The sequence below is a fragment of the Nothobranchius furzeri genome, chromosome 2 (genome assembly GCF_043380555.1).
Source record: "Nothobranchius furzeri strain GRZ-AD chromosome 2, NfurGRZ-RIMD1, whole genome shotgun sequence".
In the NCBI taxonomy this organism is placed as follows: domain Eukaryota; kingdom Metazoa; phylum Chordata; class Actinopteri; order Cyprinodontiformes; family Nothobranchiidae; genus Nothobranchius; species Nothobranchius furzeri.
In genome coordinates, this window is record NC_091742.1 from 7,054,201 (window position 1) to 7,067,359 (window position 13,159).

At 44.3% G+C, this 13,159-nt stretch overlaps 1 protein-coding gene across 2 annotated transcripts; it reads left to right on the plus strand.

Moving 5' to 3' along the window:
- Positions 1-11,868: 11,868 nt before the first annotated feature.
- On the plus strand, positions 11,869-13,159 carry LOC129165285 (cartilage intermediate layer protein 1-like). Of its 2 annotated transcripts, none has more exons than XM_070548727.1 (6): positions 11,869-11,942; positions 12,037-12,080; positions 12,170-12,203; positions 12,284-12,307; positions 12,497-12,680; positions 12,828-13,159. In XM_070548727.1, exons 2-6 carry the CDS (start codon positions 12,069-12,071, stop codon positions 12,940-12,942), a joined length of 369 nt encoding a protein of 122 aa, XP_070404828.1. In that variant the 5' UTR covers positions 11,869-11,942; positions 12,037-12,068; the 3' UTR covers positions 12,943-13,159. The 2 variants fall into 2 exon arrangements, with proteins under 2 accessions (XP_070404828.1, XP_070404829.1); XM_070548728.1 differs by having other exon boundaries at positions 11,880-11,942; positions 12,040-12,080.

The window sequence follows — 13,159 nt, forward strand, 5'->3', positions numbered from 1 at the left end:
GTGTTATTCAGCACATCTGTCTTCCATTTAGTAATCAGCCCAGCTGTTTTCCATCAGTAATCTTCCTCCTCACTGTATAAACCCTTGGTTTGAAGTTCACTTTTAGACAGATTCTTCTGTGTTGTAGCTGGTCTGGGCTGCTTGTTACTGCAATAATGATCAAGCAGGTGAGAGTTAGCTTGTAGAGCTAATATCACAAAAACTTGTTAGTTTAGTTTTAAATTGCTTAAATGAAACAATTTATTATTTAACTCATTCACTTCCATTGATGACTAAAGTTGTCATTTTAGATCCAACCGTTCACTGCCAATGACTACTAAAGTCGTCATTTGCATTTTTTTACTGTTTGAGCATCGGAACGAGCCCCCGCGCTGAGAGAACAAACATCTCAGCCCTGAAGCCGATCTTCATCTGCATACGTCACAGATCACATGATCAGGAAGCAACACATCCATGTGTTTGGAGATCGTTTTGGGCCGTTCCTGTAAAAAAAAGTGAGGCGCGAACCGGAAAAGCGTCTGCCGATCACAATTTGACAAATTTGACAATTGGTTTGTAAATGTGGACTCGGTGAGCAATCACAAAAACAAATCAGAGCTTAAGAGGCTTGACTCACAAAAAAATTTAAAATAAATGAATCCACAACAGAGGATTTAAAACAAGCATTTCCTGATGTAGGGTTAAATATTGTTGCTTTTAAGCATATTACATTACCTTTACTTGTGACCAATCAGCTGATACTCTATGTAAACATAGAATATCAACCTGCTTGGTTTTTGAGTGTTTAATCAGAAGATTCTAGGATTCTTTGCTTTTTCAAGGATCAAACACACTTCATCGTAATTCAGACAGAGTCAGGTTTATAAAAAATAAGAATTTATTTTCTGAACAATTAAAAACATGACAAGTTACGTAGACTACTGTGGTGGATGGATCTAGGTGGATTGGATGTGATGTATGGTGACTGTGTGAATGTGAGGTTATCAGAACCTTCGTATCTAGAAGACTTGAGTTCTGGGTGAAAAGAATTTGGTTTGCATTTAACTATGAAGTTGGTTCTTATCAAAAAGGCATCAGACACAATCTGTGTGTCTACCTCACCCTTTCTTTGGAGACCCTCTTCACGGATCCAAAGGTCAGGGAGGTCGGATGACCTCTGGGCATCGAGGTTTGGTAGATTAACCGCAGCACCAACTCTCCAGTCCAAAGATGTTTCCGAGTCACAACAGATAGATGGAATCGTTTGTGTCTAGAACAGCTGATTCTGAATAGCTGAAGGAACCGTTTTGCTGTGTCAGATGTAGGCAGCTTTTAGCTTGTCGAAAGCTTTGGGTTAAAGAGTGTTCACTTCGGATGGCCTGTTCGTAGTTTTCTCCAGAACTGACTCACCGTGAAGTGAGCTCTAATTTAATATTCTCATATTATGATTTACTAACAAATCAGAATTGGCCATGTAAGAAGAGTTTTAACAACGAACCTCAGAAAACACGCCTTGCCTCAGATACAGGCATTCTGATTCGTGGAGCAGAAAGCAATGTGTCATGATAATAGCTTAACCTTGTCATTGTCACGTGTCTGAGTGTGTGAGCTGTCAGAAAATAGTGATTCACTTGTTAAACCAGCATTACTGATCATAATATCAAAATGTTTCATTTCAAACAAAAATTAATTTCAAACTTCAGTAATTCAAGCACAGATTAATTAAAACATTTCATTAGTATTCATATAACATCTGTTACTTTCATTGCATGATTAATTGACTGATATGAGCTGAAAACGTTCACTTTATTCAGAGAGTGAGCACTTCTGCGGGGGCGATAAGGGAAGCTTAGGTCTTGAAACGAGACCAGTTTGTTGACAATAAGCTATCATGTGTTCAGAGCTGCAGAGAGGCCCGGACTCCAGCTGATGGAATGGCAGGATCCGGCAGATTAAAGGCAACACATGTAGACTCCTGTCTCCATGTAGACCAGATACTGAAGAGGTCAAACTGTACATGAAAACTGACCATTTGTGGACATTACACTGAACAGTTTGGCAAAATTGGTAACTTCAACAGAACTGCCAAACTATTACTCAAAGAAGGAGCTGAACCGTTCCAAGACCCACCACGCAAGTGCAGCATCCACATCAAAGACAAGCTCAAAAAAGAGCTGAATGACCTTGTAAAACAGGATGTACTACGCAAGGTGGAGGAACACACAGATCGGTGCTCCAGTTTAGCATACAGCACAAAAAAAGATGGGACACTGCGAGTGTGTCTGGACCCCCGAAAATTCAACAACAGCCTAAAGAGATGTCCACACAAGTTTCCAACAGTGGAGGAGTTAAACCCAAAGTCCGCTAATGCCAGCATATTCAGCAAGCTAGACGCAAAGGCTGGATATTGGTCAATACACCTAGACCAGGAATCAAAACTGCTGACCACATTCCGCACCCCATTTGGCAAATACTGCTGGACACGCCTGCCCAGTGGACTGAGTGTGTCTAAAGATATCTTTCAGGCCAAGGTGGACCAGATTTTAGAAGGACTGGAATTTGCTGTCAGCATAGCTGATGACATCACTGTCTGCGGGGAGTTGGAGGAAGAACACGACAGGAACCTGATCAACCTGATGGAAAGGGCAGCTAAAGCAGGGTTGGTGTTCAACAGCAAAAACTGCACCATAAACCAGACACACATCTCATTCTTTGGCAACCAATACACTGCCAATGGCATCAGACCTGACCCGGCTAAGATCCGAGACATTCAGGAAATGCCTACTCCCCAAAACAAAGACGAGCTTCACAGATTTATAGGGATGTTGACATACCTGCCAACTTACATATTCAAGTTCACTCACAAAGTACATATATTGAGTTGTCTGCTAAAAGCTGACGCACCATGGTGCTGGGACAAAAACTTCAAGAAATGTTTTGATGGCCTAAAGACAATTGTCACAGAGAACGCATGTCTGAAATATTACGATTCGAGAACAACTCTAACTCTGGAAGTAGATGCATCACAGAAAGGTCTGGGTGTAGCCCTAGTGAAAAATGACCAACCTATTGCTTTTGGCTCAAAGACACTCACAGAAACACAGTCAAGATATAGCAACACTGAACGAGAGATGCTGGCCACAGTACACGGCATACAATACCACAAATATCTGTATGGTAAATCATTCATTGTGATAACTGACCACAAGCCACTAGTGACCATATGCAGAAAGCCGCTACATGCTGCTCTACCCAGATTGCAGCATATGCTAGTACAGATCCAAGGATACAACTTCGAGATCATGTATAGGCCCGGCCCACATGTCCTAGCAGACAGTCTCAGTAGACTACCAAACCCTGAGAATGGGTGTAATGGAAAATAGTAGAGTACTGTGGCTAAATAAATTGCCTTAAAAGCTATTTATTTCTATTCTCATTACTTGTGACCAATAGCTGTAATAATTAATTGTAGAATATCACCTTGCTTGGTCTTAGGATGATTAATTAGAAGGTTCTAGGATTCTTTTAATTATCAAGGGACCGTTCAAACTTTGTTTATGATTCAAGAACCAGTCAGTGTTTGCAAACAAATAAGAATTTATTTTACAAACATTTAAGACTTGACAAATGGTTTAAACTATTATCCTGTGAGTGGATGTAGCTAAAAGATGGGTGTCTGAAAACTATGTGTGAATAAGAGATGATGAATCAGAATCTCAGTATCTTCAGAGAGGTGCATTCTGGATAAAAGGGAATTTGGTTTGCGTATGAGCTAAGTTGTTTCTTATAGAATTGCATACAGACGCTATCTGTGTGTCTGCATTACCGTAGAGGCACCCTCTTGGTGGATCCGAAAGTCAGAGTGGTCGGATGTCCGCTGGCACTGGAGGGCTGTAGAGTACCGAGGTGCCGTCCTTTCAGTCGTAGAGATGTGTCTCGGGTCACGACAGATGGATGGAAACCACGCATCTTAAAATAACTCTGAAGGAGTTTTGCAAAATCAGCTTTGTTCTGCAGGAAAACTGTCTTGTTGTTCAGCTTCACAGGTGCAAAATGTTTTAAGGTTTTGACAGCGTGTCAAAATCTTTCTGAGCTAAAGATCTGCTAAGAGATGGCCAGTCTCCAGCTTTCTCTGCCGACTGATGAGAAAGCAGAAGCACACGCTCTGAGATGCAATCTCTGAGTCTAGGGACAAGGTTAGTTATGTGTCATGCATTCTGAATTTTAGCCTTACTTCTTGTCTGGTGTAATAATGACCTCATCATGTAAACATTACTAAAACATTAAGCACATTAATGGGACGTTTCATTGCTTATAATTCTACAAAGCTAAAGTTCATTCAATGACTATTTTGAATTATAAGCATTACTTTTAATTATGAAATCTTCTTTTCTTCTGGGAATAAAGATTTACCTAAAGCAGTTCCCTTGTAAAGGGCCTTGGGGAATGGAATGCTACTGTTCATCTGTATTATCTGATGAAGCTGCGGTCCCGCTGATGAAGGCTATGATTAAAGAGACTGTGTGCAGACACAAGACTCCTTTCAAGGGAAAATACAGTATAACATGGCATAGCCAGGGTTAGATGACCTAATCTAAAATCCAGGCCACTTCATGACGTTACATGGGAATGAGATGGAGCTTGATGAGCGCATAGATGGAATAACTCTGGAAACAGAAGACTCTGAAATGCACACCACGGCGCTCATAAACTTCTCACCTGAAAAACAAGGAACTCTCCATGAGGAAACTATTAAGGACCTCAAGCTCAATGCACTGATGGAGATAATCTGTCGGGGGTGGCCGGAAAGAATGAGCGATAACCCCAAAGACCTACGTATCTTTTGGCCATTCAGAGATGAACTTGCTGTGGAGGTGGAGGTAATTTTCAAAGGAAGACAAATTGTCATCCCAGAGTCAAGAACCATGTGCATGCTAGAACAGCTACATGCAGGCCACCAAACACACACACACACACACACACACACACACACACACACACTGTTACACCCCTCTGTGGGCTCCGCTAGGAGGTGAGAGGGGAATAAACATAAGAAGGACGAGTTTAACGCAAAGTAACCTTTATGGGGAGAAAAAGGCTTGACAAAGCAAAACCAACCTCAAAGTGTCCTTGTCTTTCAAAGGTTTTTTAAGAAGAAAAGAGAAACCAGAAGAAGGGCCAAAAAACCCTTACCAAGAAATTAACCAAGTTAAACGTAACTGAAAATGTCCAGAGGACCAACCACTCTATAAACCCTAAAATAAATCTCCTTTACTTAACCCTCTGATGCATGAATTATGAAATCTTCAACCATGATTTTTTAAACAATTTTTTTCATTCATCTTTAGGTGTGAATGAAACAAATTTCAACAAATACTTTTTGTACCATTTTGTTAATTTACTAATAATTTATTACATGTCCATCTCAGTGTACAGCGTGCATTCTGAACATGAAATATGGTGGCTTGACTTACTGAAGTCCAAATGGAGGGGCTCACATGCAATAAAGTCTTCAACAGCTGTGCTTAATAGCAAAAATAAAGAAATAACAATTTTGAGTACCTGTCCACTGTAGTGACCATTATGCATCAAAGGGTTAAAAGGCTTGGAACTTAAGAAGGGGCCAAAATCCCACCAAGTAGTTAAACAAAAAGGTCTGTCTGAAAGACAAACCAAACAAAAGTACTAACTTAACTAAAGTTGTCCGAATACCAAAAATGGCTCAGGAAACAGGGACCTCAAAAGTGGAAAACCCCGCCCGGTAAATTACCAAAGATGGTCCTGGGGACTCACCAAACCAAACATTACAGGTTAACTCACACAACACACAAAGTCCTGAAGTTACGTCTAAACAAGAAGTAACCAACAAGCTGGTTAAAAAAAACACAAAACCATCAGACAACCACCAAGGGGAGAGAACACACGTTGCTACTGCAATCCACAAACATTTCTCTCCCCTGATGAGCTCCAGCTGGCCGCTTTTGAAGGGCCAGCTGATGAGGTGAGAAGTCCCAGCTGGCCGTGACTACCGCTCCGGCGCTGTCCATGGTCCTGAATGAACTTTCCCAAGGAGCCGCTGTCCACGGGGCTGCTCTGCTGCACTGCTGAACAGGGAACGGAGTGCAGCACACCACTGGGCTCCAAAACGGTGGCGGCCGTAACACACACACACACACACACACACACACACACACACACACACACACACACACACACACACACACACACACTCTTGACTTCCCATACACACACACACACACACAATCTCTCCTTCTCTATAAAAAACTCTGTGAACCAGATGTTCGGTGAATTTTGCCTCGTTCATCTGCCACAGTTATAACTGTTTGACTTATTGTTCATTGTCTCCTTTTTCTTTTCGACCATAGGAAATGGGTTATTGATTAACATATTGATAAAACCCATGGCAGGAGGTGGGGGTAATTTTCAAAGGAAGACCAATTGTCATCCCAGAGTCAATAACCATATGCATGCTAGAACAGCTACATGCAGGCCACCAAAGAATAGAAAAAACATGCAGACTTGCGAGAGAAAGTGTCTATTGGTTCAAAATGAATGAGGACACAGAAAAGACATGTCGATCATGCAGCGTGTGTGCAGAATTCCAAGACGCTAACCCAAAAAATTCTCTCCACCCACACAAAGTACCAACAAAGGCATGGCAATCTCTAGCTTCAGATTTGTTTGAAGTGAATGGCCAACAGTTTTTGCTGACCATGGACAGATATTCCAAATATCCCATACTGGATGATTTACACTCAGCATCCAGTGCGGCGTTTGCTTAAAACATGGAATTATACATGTCTCTGTTTGGACGTCCTGACGAGATACTGACAGACAGTGGTCCACAACATACAGGACGGGCCTTCAGAAAGTTCACAAAGGAGTGGGGAATTAAACACGTCACAAGTTCACCACATTACCCAAAAAGTTATGGATTTGTTGAGAGAAATGTCAGACACATCAAATCTACGTACGGTAAAGAAGATCTTAAAGCAAGGGGGAAATCTGCAGAATGCATTTGCTCCAGATTAGAACGACACCTATTGACAGCAAAATGCCATCGTCTGCAGTCCTGCAGAGGTGCTCCTTGGTAGACCAATCACTATCCTGCTACCAAGTCGATATGAGCCAGGAAAATAAGAGCACAGAATGCACCCTAAACAAAGATCAATAAACATGAAAGAAAAACATGACAAAACCAGTGGCAGAGAGCTTCCACCACTCCATCCTGGTCAACATGTATCAGTACTACACATGGTGCATGGTGCCCAGCAACCGTTGTAAAAATAATGTAGTGAACCAAAAAGTTATATAATGCAAACCCAAAAAGGAAATCAGATGAGACGCTGTAGGAGCCACCTGCGGGAACTGTTCAAACCAAACACAGAGACTAACGTGAAAGGGACGACATAGGACAAATACACCGCACAGAACCAGTACAACCAAATGAAGCTCTAAAATGCAAAAAATGATCAAGCGACAGGATCGCTATCCCCACAAGGAGAACTGAAAAGCACGGAAAATAACAGCACCTCACAAACACACACAAGATGTGGCAGAGTGATTAAAAAAAGCCAGCCCATTACAATGACTTTGTGTGACTTTCTCTAACCATGTCATCAGCAGCATCAATATATAATGCTTTCCACATATGTTATATTAACTTGTTACAAGCATTTTCAATTTCATTTTTTAAAAAAGTAGGACTCGGGTCTGTATTTGTTAACTCTGATTTAGATATTAGCAGCATGATTATCAACATATTGGTTGATAAAACTGTTTACCTAACTACTTGTTAATTCCTGTCAGTTTCTTCAAGGCAGAGGGGATGCAGTGATAGAGCTCATTCATTGTGTACGGTGCACAACGCAGAGTGATAGGAACTCGCAGTTGAGTTCTGGGGTTACCAGAAGGCTAAGTAAAGTTAAGAAGAACCTCTACCCTCGGTGTCATTATTAAGCCTCTCAAATAACACTTCACTTGGTATCTGACTAGAATAGACAAGTTGGTTAGTTCTGAAACTACACTTGGACAAGAGTCTAAAGTTGGCTGCAGTTATGTTGGAGGAATTTTGTCAGGGTTTGGAGGGATGTTGGAACCCAAAATGCAGAACCCAGGATGATACGAGGCAGGAGTTGATATAAAGTAAAAATCCTTTTATTGTAGGATGAACAAAAATAAATCCAAAAGGCAGGAAGCCAAAATCTAAAAATCCAGACAAGTGAGAACAAAGCTTACTTAGAGCACAAACTGGGGACGGGACAGGAAGCTCACACTGAGCACCAAAAACAATGCTGACAAACAACAGAGATGCAGACAAAGGACACATGAGGGTGCTAAGAGAACACAAAAGGAGAACCTGGAGTGGGAACTGAAGGAGCTGGGGAACAAAGGAACACAGAACATGACAGTACCCCCCACCCCCCCACCCCCACCCCCAAGGGCGAATACCAGATGCACAAAACCAGAACAAGACCAAACAACACAAAGGACAAAGACTAAACAGGACACGAGAGACCACAGGGCGGGAGAGGAGGGACCAAACAAAACACAAACCAAAAAGGGGCGGGCGAGGAGGGAACAGAAAACCCCGGGAGACCGGCGACAGGGGACCAGGAGGCGGGACCAGGGAAGCCTAGGGAGCCGGCGACAGGGACAGAGACTGGAGGACTTGAGACTAGAAGACTTGAGACCTGGGAGACTGGAAGACTGGAAGACTTGAGACTTGGGAGGCTGGAATATTTGTGACTGGGAGACTGGAGATATAGGAGACTGGAAGACCAGGGACTTGGGAGACTGGAACACTTGAGACTTGGGAGACTGGAACACTTGAGACTTGGGGGAGTGGAACACTTGAGACTTGGGGGAGTGGAACACTTGAGACTTGGGGGAGTGGAACTTGAGACTTGGGGTAGTGGAACACTTGAGACTTGGTAGAGTGGAACACTTGAGACTTGGGAGAGTGGAACACTTGAGACTTGGGAGAGTGGAACACTTGAGGGAACTGGAAGGCTTGTGGGGACTGGAAGGCTTGTAGGGACTGGAAGACTTGCGGGGACTGGAAGGCTTGTGGGGACTGGAAGGCTTGCGGGGACTGGAAGGCTTGTGGGGATTGGAAAGCTTGTGGGGACTGGAAGGCTTGCGGGGACTGGAAGGCTTGTGGGGATTGGAAAGCTTGTGTTGACTGGAAGGCTTGAGACTTGGGCGTCGAGGCTTGAGGCGTGGAGATGTCTACTTCAGAGCTGGAGCTGGAAACGTCTACTTCAGAGCTGGAAACGTCGACTTCAGAGCTGGAGCTGGAAACATCTACTTCAGAGCTGGAAACTTCTACTTCAGAGCTGGACATGTCTACTTCAGAGCTGGAAACGTCTACTTCAGAGCCGGAAACGTCTACTTCAGAGCCAGAAACGTCTACTTCAGAGCCGGAAACGTCTACTTTAGAGCCGGAAACGTCTACGTCAGAGCCGGAAATGCCTACTTCAGTCGACTTTGAGACTGGAGGTGTTGACTTCTGGCCTGGGGGCGTCAACTTCTGGCCTGGAGGCGTCAACATCTGGCCTGGGGGCGTCGACATCTTGCCTGGGGGCGTCGACTTCGAGATGGGAGGTGTCGACTTCGAGACGGGAGGCGCCGACTTCGAGACGGGAGGCGTCGACTTCGAGACAGGAGGCGTCGACTTCGAGACGGGAGGCGTCGACTTCGAGACAGGAGGCGTCGACCCTTGGCCTGGAGGCGTCGACCCTTGGACAGGAGGCGTCAACTTCGGGCCTGGAAGCGCCGGACTGGGCAGAGCCTCTTCGACGGGCTGGACCAGAGCCTCTTGGAAGGGCTGGACCGGAGCCTCTTGGAAAGGCTGGACCGGATGCGGTGCGTCCTCCGGGACCACCGCCGGAACAGGATGCGATGCGTCCTCAGGGACCACTGCCGGAACAGGATGTGATGCGTCCTCAGGGACCACTGCCGGAACAGGATGTGATATGTCCTCAGGGACCACCGCCGGAACAGGTTGCGATGCGTCCTCCGGGACCACCGCTGGAACAGGATGCGATGCGTCCTCCAGGACCATCGCCGGAACAGGATGAGATGCGTCCTCAGGGACCACCGCCGGAACAGGATGCGATGCATCCTCCGGGACCGCCACCGGAACAGGATGCGATGCGTCCTCTGGGACCACCACCGGGACAGGAGACAACTGAACTGTTGGTGCTGCTTTGACCCCAGAAGACCTCTGACGGCAGCTGCGTTGACGTCGACATGGAGGGTCTTGGGTCAACGGGGGTGTGGAGATGATGCTGGCAGAGACAGAGGATGAGGAGGAGCAACCCACCAGGGATGAAGAGGCAGCGTTGTCGGGACCAGGTGAGGGTGTGGTGGTTTGGCCCATCAGAGGTGCTGAGACGGCGCCAACCGGTTCAGGGGAGAAGGAGATTAAGCCAGTTCTGATGGTTTGGACTGAAGCAGGAGGGGACTGGAGTTTAGGAGCAGAAGGAGGAGATATGGAGGAGGAGGTGGCAGGAGCGACTGGTGGAGGAGGGTCACGGCCAAAGGCGAGCAGTAGCAATCTGGCAAAGTCCCAGAAAGACACAGTCTGAAGTGAGTCTATGTCGAAATGAGCTGCTGCCCACCTCAGAGGTTCATCCCTCAGATTAAGCACCATGTAGGAGACCTTCTTGAATTCTGAAGAATTCATGTCTAGGCAGAGAGCACAATCCTTAATAAAGTCCAAACAGGTGTCCGGGTCTCCGTGATAGGTGTACACACACTGAGATGTGGGTGAAGCTGAAAGTTCTGCTGGGTGTGGTCGGTCCATTCTGTCACGGTTTGGAGGGATGTTGGAACCCAAAATGCAGAACCCAGGATGATACGAAGCATGAGTTGATATAAAGTAAAAATCCTTTTATTGTAGAATGAACAAAAATAAATCCAAAAGGCAGGAAGCCAAAATCCAAAAATCCAGACACATGAGAACAAAGCTTACTTAGACCACAAACTGGGGACAGGACAGGAAGCTCACACTGAGCACCAAAAACAACGCTGACAAACAACAGAGATGCAGAAAAAGGACACATGAGGGCGCTAAGAGAACACAGAAGAAGAACCTGGAGTGGGAACTGAAGGAGCTGGGGAACAAAGGGACACAGAACATGACAAATTTGGGTTTGACTTAAAGGTGAGGAATAAAGTAAAAGGTAACTTAAATTACATAGAGAACTTTAAAATGTAAAGCTCCCCCAAGGTGCTTTACAACAAAGTCATAAACACATTCGCACCCTGGTGGGGAGGTAGCTACAGCTGCCCTGGGGTGCACAGACAGAGGCGAGGCTGTCAAGCACTGATGCCACTGGTCCCCCTCCGACCACCAGCAGCAGGCAAGGGGGGTTAAGGGTCTTGCCCAAGGACACAGTGACAGTGACTGAGCGAGGCTTGAACCTGCAACCTTCCGATTTCGTGGCGAGCGCTTAACTCTTGTGCCACTGTCAGCCCATGAACCGTTTAGTTTAAAACTGGCCTGAAGCCAGTAGGAGCAAAGCTCATCTTGAATACCGTATGCTGGTTCTACCAGTGCCACCTGGACTAGAACAGGTGCATCAGAAGAGAAAACCAAATGGGAGTGAAAAATTTAATTCTGCAAGTCTGGAGAGGTAAACTAAGATTAAATCAAAGATCCACTTTATCCAGGTGTAGCTCAATTATAAAGGTACGTTTACATTTTAGTTCATTTAATTTTACGCGCAAAGTCCAACAGGTCACGCTTTGGGAAGATTAGACCCTAAAGCATTCACAGAATGCAACCACACAAGTATTTCTATAAGCACGAGTTAGGTATTGTTATAAATCAGTTGCTGCAGGAGGGAGGGTGCCGCTATATAAAGGCTGACACAAACACACAACTGACTTCAGTGCATAAAGGAATCATCTTGAGTTTCCTCCAGTTTTACCAGGTAGATGTTGTTTTTTTTTTCTTACAGGTTTCTGTTCAGTTATGGAAAAGATGCATTTAATGATTAAAAGCAAAAAATATGTTCTTGTTGGCAGCAGTTCAGAACTAACATCCTTAATCTGCAACTATGATGAAGCTGGTAAGTAAAAGCTGTATTAATGTGTGCGTGTAAGCTCTGATGTTGCACTAAACCTTCATAGAAATTCATTTAAAATATTTCTGTCATAGCTGATCATCGTTTTGGGTGCAGCGATGCTACTCAGTATGTTCAATTTAAGTTTTAGTTTGGACAAGTACATAATTTATTGTTGCTAGGTAAATAGTCTGATTTTGTTCCAATAGGCTTCATGGAACCAATGATGGGAGGTGAGAAAGCCCAGATTTTTGTTACCAAGTAAAAAAATCTTTAATATATGTTATCAGTTAATGGACATAAAACGAATCAGATGTGAACATGGTTTGAAACTATGATGTTTACACTTAAATAAATCCAAGATTCTGATTTAAAATCTATTTCCTGTTAGAAAAAACCTTTATTAAAACACCGTTTTACAGTTGGCCACCCACCATGCTGGACCCGTTGGTTCAGCTCTGACAATCCTGACGAACCAGGTGACATAGAGCTTTTAGTTGAGCTGACTCATCAGTTTAAAGGAGACATTTGCCACAAACCAATGAAAATCCAGGTTGAGACTGTTGACGGTGTTCCAGCCAACAAGACGGGACAGATATTCCACCTGTGAGTTGTTTTACAGTGACATGAAATCTTCATCCTTAAACGCTGATTTGATTCTTTCTCCAACAAAAAGTGTTTGGCGCTATTTTGGAAATTTAACACTAAAAGCAGAAATGTGGTCATTATTTGGTATCAACTGTTGTCTTTCAGCTACTCCAACACCGGAGGGTTCATTTGTCGGAATGACCAGCAGGGTTCTGGCAAGTGCTTGGACTACAAAGTTCGCTTCCAATGCCAGTGTAACTCCAAGGAACATCTCTACTGATGTTATTGATGAGAGAGAATAAATTAAAGTTGTGGGTTTTGCCGGCATTCCTAATTGTTCTTTTTAAGTTTTTCCTCAATGAAATATTGATTCAAAGTCCAGGGTCTGGCTCTTATGTGCCACTGGTGCTCCCTAAAAGCTGTATGTTCATATTAGTGATGCCCCATCCGATCACATAATCGGAAATCGGCCCCGATCACTGGTTTCAGACTGATTG